This window comes from Phaseolus vulgaris, chromosome 1 (assembly GCF_000499845.2).
Source record: "Phaseolus vulgaris cultivar G19833 chromosome 1, P. vulgaris v2.0, whole genome shotgun sequence".
Lineage (NCBI taxonomy): Eukaryota > Viridiplantae > Streptophyta > Magnoliopsida > Fabales > Fabaceae > Phaseolus > Phaseolus vulgaris.
Genome location: NC_023759.2, coordinates 4,860,473 through 4,871,524, shown reverse-complemented (window position 1 = coordinate 4,871,524; position 11,052 = coordinate 4,860,473). Strand labels below are relative to the sequence as shown.

At 29.0% G+C, this 11,052-nt stretch overlaps 1 protein-coding gene across 1 annotated transcript; it reads right to left on the bottom strand.

Annotated features, from left to right (window-relative positions):
* Nucleotides 1-7,088: 7,088 nt before the first annotated feature.
* LOC137813281 (deSI-like protein At4g17486) lies at nt 7,089-9,418 on the bottom strand. The gene is made up of 3 exons (XM_068615396.1): nt 8,928-9,418; nt 8,148-8,435; nt 7,089-7,474 (listed from the first exon to the last, which is right to left on the bottom strand). The coding sequence occupies exons 1-3, from the start codon at nt 9,064-9,066 to the stop codon at nt 7,254-7,256; spliced, it is 648 nt and encodes a 215-aa protein (XP_068471497.1). The 5' UTR covers nt 9,067-9,418; the 3' UTR covers nt 7,089-7,253.
* Nucleotides 9,419-11,052: the final 1,634 nt, after the last annotated feature.

Here is an 11,052-nt window from a genome sequence, read left to right as displayed (position 1 = left end):
GTAAAGATTAAAGATGATGTTTTATATTATTTTATCATTTAAAAGTTTAAGGCTATTTAAGTTAGTTTGTATAAACAAAATAGAACTTTTTATTTTATTACTAAGTAGAATAGATTCGTTTACAATTTTGTTGTGTGTGAAAATTATTCGAAGTAATTAATAGAAATATGAATAATATGAGTGAGATTAGTCTCAAATCCAACCAATTTGAGATACTCTTAATCATGGCAATTACCAAAAATAAGTAACACCAGTAAACCAATTTAGGTTAAGATCCTTTCCTTAAGTAACAAGTTGGGTTGAATTCCTACTTCTTGTGAATGGAACTAAAGTAGTTGGAAAAAATATTAGACCTACCTATTGAGAGAGACATCTTTGAAAAAAGGTAATTTCAGATGTATTTTCAAAACCTAGTAACATGTTTGATTTATAATTTTAAGAAGGAAAACAATAAAATTTTCACATCTAATGTGTGATTTACTTTCCAACAAGTTTTCAAACACTGTAAATAAATTGCATCAACTCTCTTTGTAAATAAAAAAAAAAATAAAAAAAATAAAAAAAATAAAAAAAAAAATAATATATATATATATTATGTGAGGCCCTCCCATAAGAGAAAGTTTAGGTGAGTAAGATGAAAATGTTTAATTGAAAATGATAATGTTGAAGAACATGAGAGAAACAAAAAGACAGTGTTTGGTAGGAAACAAGAGAAGGAAAGAAGATGGCCCAAGAGGCAAGGTCAATGCAATTGACAGAAGAGGGTCTGTTGTTTGTACCTTAGTGGCCCTAATATGGCCCACACATTCTATTTCCAATTTGAAAAATTATCTTTTGAAAAATAATAACCACTTTATAATTTGTTTTTAAATATATTATGGTAATTAAAAACATAAATCTTTAAAAAATAGAAAGTATCAATTACTTGCATAAATTTATTAGAATATTACTACATGATCAATCTTCCGAGTTTTCTTGTGATTATTAAAGAAAAGAAATAAATATAATATAAAAAATTAAAATAGAATAAAAATTAAAGAAAGAACTACTTTTGTGGACCCGAATTTTGACCATAGGATAAAAATCAATGTGTTAGAATAACTATAGGGTAGGGTGGCAAAACGGGTTCGACCGTTTATGTCGATCCGCATCCTTCAAGTAAAAAATGTGAGGTGGGTTGACCTTTTAAATCTGCTGATCCGTATTAGTCTGCTTTGTAGTGGGGCAAATTCTTTCTACACCCAACATTTTTGAACCTGAACCCAATACAATTTTAAAATTTCGAAATTATCCTTTATTCCAGAAATCAAAATCCAGAATAGATAATAATACATTCTGCAAAAATAAATACTAAAGAGTTGTGGCAATTTCTCCCTCCACCATATGAATTTCAGCATGCACCTAATCAGCTTTAGAAGATGACAAAAATACCCCTCCTAAATGATGAAAATAACCTTACACAAAAATGGGAAAAATTATTTTTGAAACTTTTATCTGAAATATTTTGGATTTCAATTTTCGGAACATATTTTTGAATTCTGAATTTTTTTATCCAGTTTAGTTGTGTTCAGAATTTTTTTTCCAGCATGTATTTTTTTATTTCTCAATTATAATTATTATTTTGGATTTTTTAATTTGGAATAAGGGTAGTTTTGGAAATTTAAAAAATTGATATGGTGGTGGAGGTTAAAATTGATATAGTGCAGGAGGGTAGTTTTGGAAATTTATAAAATTGATAAGGTGGAGGTTAAAACTGATATGGTGCAGGAAGAATTTGCCAATTTGCGGTCCGCATGGATTAGCAGCAGGGCGGGACGGACTGGCCCGTTAGCCCGCAAACAAAAAAAAAATAATTGATTTGACAGTAATAGTCCAGTGGAGGAGTGACAACTTTGACAGAAAAAAAAATTAAGTTTTCACTTAAAACACACACAACTACGCTGTTCCAAAAATCGCACACAACACACGATACACTCTCCTTTGCAGTGCCGCCGCTCGCTCCGCCTGAAACTCCGTGCGGTTTCGCCTGCAACTGTTGCGCGCTACTGCCACACACCATTGTTGTCGCGCGGTTGCTGTTTCCACTCCTCCTCCATATTTAAAAAAAAGATGTGGGTCAACCTGCATGCGAGATGAACCATAAAAACCAGCCCGCTTTGTCACCCCTCCTACTACTATACTATAAGATTTACCATTTTATTTTATGAATGGGTGAAATTGAGGGAACAATACATGTACTACATTAACATGTCTTATCGATGGCAACAAAATAAAAAAGATGAAAGACTTGTCTTTACAAAATCACTGTCAAATTATATTATATGATCTAACTTCTTAAAGGCTTTGAAACACTTAGAAATATGAAATATCCACATTATGGAAGAAAAGGATTGAATCAAAGGAGACATGTAACATCTACATTTTATCATGTCATTGGAGGACAAAATTTTAAATATCGTGTTCAAATAATTGTCTTCACGAAACATCATAAAATAAGATAAAATGATGAATATTAATCACATTTGTATATATAAAAACATATAGTCATTGGTTGAAATTAAGGCAGATTTATATATTTATTGATACTACTTTTCGTTTTGTTTACCCGCAGAAAATACATGGAAAATTTGTTGCACGGTTGATAAATATAGGTTGATTATTCAATGTATTGTTTGAAGGAAATTAATCAGACAAAACTTATGCTCGTTTTTATACTTTTATTTCTTGTGAAGTGTTTTATATTTTAAAAACTCTTAACTTTTTTTAAAAATATCTCTTTATCACGCAGATACATATATAAAGAGGAAATAACAGAATAAGTTCCAATACTCAAAATATTTTAGTATTATTGACAATAACAATAGGTGAACGTTTTTATTGTATGTATAATTTTTTTTATATAGATTAGAGTATCTCATATATTTTATTATTTATAATATTTTTTATTGATTAAAAGAATTGATGAAAGGGTGAATTGAAAAGTGTTCAAATTTTTTTTTAAAAAGTGTAATATAATGCCTCAACTCTTTCTATGCAAATCTCAATTTTTGTCATTCATTTGAAGGTACCTGAAATATTATAGTGTATAAATTCTTGAAAAGATAAAAAAAATAACCAATATGAAAACTTGTATCTTTTAGAATTCAAAAACTAAAACAATATATATATATATATAAGTTTGTACTAATAAATAATTATATAGATTATATTTAAATTTGGAAACATTTTTTTTTGTCTTCAAAAACTATTGGGTTTTCATTAAAGCTATCAAATAAGTTATTCTATTCGTTGACCCGAAAACTTCCATTAATTAATTAAAAAAATATATAACTTAAGTTAAACCACAAAACTTTTTGTCTGATTTATTTAGATTGTGCCTTAAATGACGTAAGTTGGTTTGGTTCATGAACTGACGAGTCAATCCATTATAAAAAGTAATAATTATATTTAAATAAAATAAAAGTAAGTCTATTTTATCAAACAATGAACTGTGATTTATATATATTAAATAATTATATTTAAAATTAAAATAAATATTCCACTTTTAATTTTTATCTATTTAAAATACACCAAAAAAACTCTACTAATCTAGCAAAAAAATAATTGGGAAGGATAATAAATTTCTTAATTAGGTGACCATAACAGCTCTTGTTCTGTGTTGCTTTACCATTGCATATGCACACATGATAACTTAAAAATAATTTCAGGAAAAAGTAGTACAGTAGTTATTTGCTGAGATGGTATTTTAAACCGACAACGTAAACTAGAAAATAACATAGAATTTTCATGTATTTGTTATTTGATTTGATTGTCGGCAAATGGGATGAGTAACACATGCGTGGTCGACAAGTACCTTTCAGCATCAACCTGAACATTAAAAATAAAACACTCTTTTGCTAACAAATTGTACACTCTGGAACATTGGACCCTTCTCTTTGTGCAGAAGTTTGACACAGCTTTTTGACTCCAACTCGTTTTTCTTCATTCATTACAACCTTATCACTACACATGGACTCTTATCTTTTAATGTCCAATGCAAACTGTTTCCAGGTAGCAAAATTATTTAGGTATTTTGGCTAAAACAGTGGATGCACAGTGAAGAATGATACTCACTTTCTTATGAAATAGTTTTTGGATGTCCCAACTGTTATGTTATGTTGTTGAGCTGGGTGTAAATTCAAAAAATGTAATTGGTATATTGTTGGCATACCGTACCATCCGGTAATTGGACAAAATTATAAATAATATTTAAGAATTAATCGATAAAATCTACGGTTCAGTCCAGAAATAAGAAGGCTCAACTCATTAATATAAATAAATTAACCTACCATATGTTAAGATATGCATTAATTACATTAAACATTCTAAAATCAAAATTAACTTGCAAACACTTTCCACCGAAGATCGAAACATCAACATAGACTTAATAACTCATAGGAGAAAGATATGTTCTCAGTACAAAGAGAAACACATACCAAGTTGAGTTTAATATTTTCTTCTTAGTATCATGATTTATAAAAAATATCAATTGATTTTATGGATTACAACTTACAAATTTCTATCAAAAAAATTTAATCACTTTAGTAATATATCTTTTAAATTTGAGAACTTGTTTATAAGTTGACATGTTAAAAATATCCCTTCAACTAAAACATGGTTAAAACAGAAAATAATTTTATCTTACATGCCTATTGTGTCACTATAAGAAAATCATGAAATAGAAACTAATTTTATAGACAAAAAATAATTAATTGTTATAGTGACTAAATTAAAAACCATTTTAGAGACTAAAAAAATTTTTTGTTTCTAAATTAGTTTATATTATTGTTAAATGGTTTTTAAATTGGTATCTAATTAGCAACCAAAGTTTTTGCTACCAAATTTAAAATCTAAATAATTGGTAGTTAAAACCTTGGTTGCTAATTAGATACAAGAAACTATTTAACAATAATAGAAACTAATTTAGAAATTACTTTTTTTTAGTTTTTAAAATAGTCTCTAGTTACTATAGCAACTAATTATTTTTTGTCTTTAAAATTGGTTTTTATTTTATGATTTTCTTGTAATGTGTATATTAATGCAATATATATTTCTCACTATTATCTACCTTCAAATTAAAACTAGTTTAAATATTATATTTTATAAATTGAATATCCAAAATGTTCTATAAATTAAAACCACTAATATAACATGTGATTAATAATTCCTTTCATACACTGCATAACTTTTTTAAGTAGATCAAATGTTAGAAGTTTCTTGATAATTGGACAATAGTAGATGAAAAGTACATGAGACAAGTAAAAGCTCCTCATAGTAGAAAGGTTTAAAAGACCCATTTGCATGAAAAAATTATATAGGATTATCTCAATCTTTCATGAACCAAATTGGGTATTTACCATAATTTACATTTAATAGATGGATTTAGAACTTAAGATAAAACGAAACAGTGACCTACCTAATAGTTTTGCATATATAGTTGGAGTCTTAGTGGAGAAGAGTAAGAAAGGAATGAATAAAGAAGGTGACATGTGAGGACATGATTTGGAAATGAAAAAGAAAGAAAAAGGGGTTGTTGGTTGTTATGCTTTCACGCGACGTTTAGCATATCATGCCATGCATGTCCAAAGAAAGCATGGGAAAACGAATAATACGCTGCTTATCCTTTACACTACTTCCACAAGGCTCCAAAGCAAAGAGACTCTAGGGCAACAACAACATGCTATTAAATATTCTAATACCTTTGGATTTTCTCTTTTTTTTCATTCGAAGTCAAGATCCTTTCTTGCAATTTTCATGTTCAACAATACTAAATTCCACTTCATAATAATTGATGTTTTATACCAAAATTTACTTTATTTTTTCTCATTTTCTTCTGCATATGTTTCTTCAAAACTTTATCCAAATTCACATGTAGCATGTTGCACACTTGAATAATTCTACATATACTAACTCCTTGTTCTTCATATAATGATTTTACTATAGTATTAAGTGTTCTTTCTCAGGATAATAAATACTTTAAATTTTCATTCAGTGCTTTCTTCAATTAACATATAAGAAGATTTGGAAGAAAATATAGCATTACCCTCTGCAATCATAGAGAAGATCCAATATATATATAATGGGGTGCCAACTCATTATTGGTAAGCCATTTATGTCAAGCCAACTCATCTGTGATTATTCGCAAACTGAACATCATCAAAAGCTATTAGGCACATAAACCAACCACACAGAAGATCATACATACACATCATCCATTTCTCCTCAGATGCCAAGACGAATCCAGCTTTCAAAAATTGTACCTAATTGAGGTGGAAGCTTACTTTTAGCTGCATCTATCTCTACTCACAATTTTTTTAAGGAAAAGATTGTGTTCTTCATCTATACTTTTGGTTAATAGTTATCAAATTTCTTGTACTTTTACACTTATTAATTTGACCCTCAGAGTGTTAAAAAAACATGTGAATTTAGTTTCTGCTAACTTTATAATACATGATGAATTCATAGAAACCAGAAACTAAATCTGCATGTTTTTCAAAGTTTGATGATGGAATTTGTTGATACAAAAGTATAGGGGCACTAACCAAGTTTAACAGAAACTATAAGAACTAAAAGCACTTATTTTTTTATCATTTTTTCACTGCAATGTTGCTTTGTATTTATTAATCACCAGTCATTAACCTACAAATCCGGGCCAATTTTCTCACATCAATAGTACAAATTAGAAGATCCAAGGCAGAATTTGGATTTGAGTGTTACCAGAAAGCAAAGTTATCATACTTAAAGCTATTTTGGTGTCTTCAACACATATATCACTGTTGAAGAACATTCTGCTAGATCAGACTGTGAACCCTGACTAGATTCAGCATCTAAAGCACAAGGTTGATAAATTTGGACTTTGTTAATGCTAGCTAGTAACTACTCTTTATTGCCCTCAAACACACCATCTCCCTTTCATTTCCTGTATTTTACACATTGAACACATTTCTTTGTTCTACTTCCACATCACCAGTTAACATAAATAAATCTCAATAACGCATAGCTCAAAAATCTAGATATGAAGACCCTTTCTGTTCACTGAAGAAACAATAGACAACGCAACCATTTCATTTTTTTCCATTGCCACACAATTAAAGATATACAGCAAAACAGAAAGATGGAGCAGAAGAAAAAGTTGTTTCTCTGCCCATCTCTTGTTGGTTACACAATTCTAACAGCCTATATTTCAGAACTCGACCCACCTATTTGTCGAAGCGTCACTTTACTGTTAAGGTTGAGGACGGAGAAGCAATAATTACAGAAGATGGAGGAAGGCAATGCCTTCGGCTACTAGACAATGGAGGATTGGGTGAAGCCTCATACCTACTGCAATGCGTTCTCGTTTTCTTCTTCTCTCCGTCTTGAACCCTGTCTAATGTAACTTGGCGAACCTTTGTTTCATTTAGGCTGGGTGGAAGAACACAGTTGCAGAGAAAACCTTCACATTAAGAAGCAAAACTTACAATTAGAAATCAAGAAAATGTTTCTTCTTTTTCACAAGATGCAGCATTGGAACATAAGACATTTGCATGGCCACTTTTGGCAGAACAAGTACACATTAAATGGGAAAAACTGCACTGCAATAACTTTTTAAAACAGCCAGAGATATACATACTTGCGAAAAAAACTCTCCTGTAACCTAATGCAAGGCGTGAACAATTCTCAATCAAATACACTACCTTTATTGATCATCAACCCAAAAAGGAATTCGGTTATTTTATTCATATCCAACAATAAGTCAAATTAGAACCCAAAAACAGAAATATAAACAAACATTAATCTTAAACATAACACTCAAATTTTAAGTCATAACCATACACATATGGGTTGGTGATGTTTGATGTGTGAAAAGTAAAAGAAAATCCTTGCTTAAATTTTGAAAGAAGATGAAAAGGGTATGCCTCATTCTAGACTCTAGAGGTGAGGTAGCATACTGATCCCTCAAAACAAAGATATTTTTCTGATAACAAAGAATTCAAGACTAAATCTCTCTTTGTCAAAAAATTGTTAGAACATGTTGGAAACCTCATAAACACCTGAGTGAAGAATCAACTCAAATAAACATGACCAAGAAAGCAACTAACCACAACACACTTTACTATATCGCTTACCAAGTCTAGCAAGTCGATTCACCCACCGAGGGGTGGACTTTCCCGTTAGTTTGCCACAAACATCATCACAGAAGTGATTGCAGTTTTTCTGGATAAGGTGGTAGGTGTTCCCAGAATACTCTTCAGCCATCCTCTCCATTAACTCACGAACCTCCTTCGCCCCCATATCCGTCGATCCAATGAGAATCGATTTCCTGAAGGTGAATCCAGGACAGTGTCTAGGCTCCACTTCAAAAATCCCAGTCGTGTCACGTTCATGAGCACCAAATCCATACTCAACCCCATGAACTACAACAAAAATTGAAGTCACTAAACCACTCTCCAACTATCCAAAAACCATCACAACAAAAAATACACCACTCCATGGTATTAGCACATTAGAATAATCAACAAACAGAAAGAATCAACATTCATCAAGAGTGTAGTTTCAGTATTTTTCCCCAACTCAAAATCCAGCTGAATTCACCCTTAGATAACAAAATTAACAATTACATTAGAATTGAATTAACCACCAATATTCAAGCAACCCAACAAGCTATACCCTTCAATTAATTTCTGAAGAAGAGAGATAAAAGTCATATTATTTAAGATCCTTAAATGCTGCTATTAACAAATTTCGAATTAACATTCAACAGCCCATCTCAAATTCCATTGAAAAAATTTAATTTTTATACTCACAAAGCAATCCCACAGATCTGAATTAAAAATTGCCAATACCCAGGAATAGAATTTCTGTTCAATCACTTTGATGGCAAAGGAAGCTGAAACACGGTCAGTTACCTTGAACACCAGAATGGTAAACTCCGAGGCCAAGCCAATAAGCGTAACCATTCATGGGTGTTAGATCGTAGACGTTAAGGTAAACCGGGTTCAAACCAGATTTTCTCTTGCGTGGCACAGGAACGAGTTTGCACAACATTGTCAATAAGATGATGTTGTTGTGGTTGTTGTTTGTGTTTGGTTATTGTGTGGGATGGAATGGAAAATGTAGAGAAAAATCAAGGGCAAAATAGGAAGAGGAAGAAGGAGTTGCCCTTGAAATTTTCTCTGGTTCTCTGGTGATGTTAAATGGTGTTGGTGGTTCTCATTAAGATGGGTGATGTTTTCTTTTTCCCTTCGCTTTCGGAACACGGAGAAGGAGAAGAAGATGACAATGATGATGAAGAAGAAGAAGAAGGATATGAATGAGAAGAGAATCTTGCAGTGTGATTTGGTTCTCTTTCTCAGCTTTTTATTCATTTTCTTGTTGCATTATTTATTGTTTCAGATAAAAAGCTAATCATCACGAGTGAACCTACTTAATACTAGATTTCTTATTAAAATGTAATGAAATTTTAATCTAACACATTTACTTTAAAGTTTCTTCTTTTATTTTATAAGAAATGTATAAATATAAAAATAGATAGAAAATAAGAAAGTAATTCATAAAAAAATAACTAATATTATCCTAATTTTTGGAAGGACAAATGAATAAATTTAAAAATCTGACAATTAAAATGAAGCTGAAAAAGAAAAAGTAGTTTTTTAATTTAAATATTTATTGTCTTGAAAAAGATTTATACTATTAGGTTTTACTTTTCACATGATTCATGAATCTTTTGGTAAGCCAATTATTTTGAGTATTTAATATTCAGTAACTGTATTGAATAGATTTTTTTTTCAAAAAAATCTAGCAATTAAAAAATACTTTTTTATTGATGAATTTGTTTTGTTTTTTTTATGTGATGCATGAATCTTTCACGTGACTTATCCATCTGCGTTTGAGTTTAGTAAGACTATTATTTCGAGTATCTAGTGTTCAAGAATTGTATTGGTTAAATCTTTGAAAATTTTAACAATTCAAAAAAAAAAATGGTAATTTTTTATTGAAGATTTTTTTAAAAAATTATAAGATTTGTTTGGCTTTTTTCATATGCATGAATTGTTCACTTTATTTAGTAATACTAATATATTGAGTAATTTACACATTTGATGGTTTAATTCTTTTAAGATATATTATATATCCATCTTTTGAGAAAAGTATTTTCCTTTTTATAGGATATTTTTAATATTATTCTTTATATTAATTATAGTAATTTATACATATATTATACTGTTAATAAAAAATATTAAAATAAATTTATAATAATAATTTTAAAATTTATTATAAACATAATTTTTAATTAATATAAAAATAGTACTACCATTTATTAACCTCTTTAAATTATTCCGAATAAATTAATAATTATTTTAAACATAACTATTTTTTATTATTTTTATCATTATGATAATTACTACTATTGATTGACTTATAGGTCATATATGCCCACACTACTTATAGAAAAAAGTGTACATATTTGACTTGTTTTGACCTGTAAAGAAAAGATTTATTGACCACTCTCACTAGTTAAAGAAAGATTTAGTTTCTCCTACAAATAATTATACTCAGTAATCTATATTTTTATGAATATTTTTTTAATTAATGTATTAACAATTCGTATAAAATTAAGAGAGTCTACTTCTATTGATTGAATAAGACACTCCTTAAAAGAAATTACCACTGGTTTAATTCTTGTTAATATAATTTAACAATATCTACAAATATAGGATGCTACTTTATTGTTCAATTAATATATACAAATATTTATTATAAATAAATTATTTAACTATTTCTTTTAGATCTTATGATTTTTTTTTGTCTAAATAAGTTTTTATGGATTTAAGAAAAAAAAAAGTTTAGATTGATGAGGTATGAATATTTTAATTGAATTAAGTTTATAAAGTTATAAATTAAAAAATAAATATTTTATCTTATAAATGATTTATTGTCTAAAATTTATTTTATTAGATTTCTTTTTAAGATTTGAGAGAATTTTTTCTTTAATATTTTCTTTTTAGTTCTTTACATAGGATTTTGATTTGAGAG

What these genes read in the sequence shown, in the direction of transcription:
- LOC137813281 (XM_068615396.1), bottom strand. Translation starts at nt 9,066, where the DNA reads ATGTTGTGCAAACTCGTTCCTGTGCCACGCAAGAGAAAATCTGGTTTG. An exon ending in TTACCATTCTGGTGTTCAAG is followed by an intron (nt 8,436 to 8,927) that starts GTAACTGACCGT and finishes TTTTTGTTGTAG; the next exon opens with TTCATGGGGTTGAGTATGGA. An exon ending in GAATCGACTTGCTAGACTTG is followed by an intron (nt 7,475 to 8,147) that starts GTAAGCGATATA and finishes CTTAATGTGAAG; the next exon opens with GTTTTCTCTGCAACTGTGTT.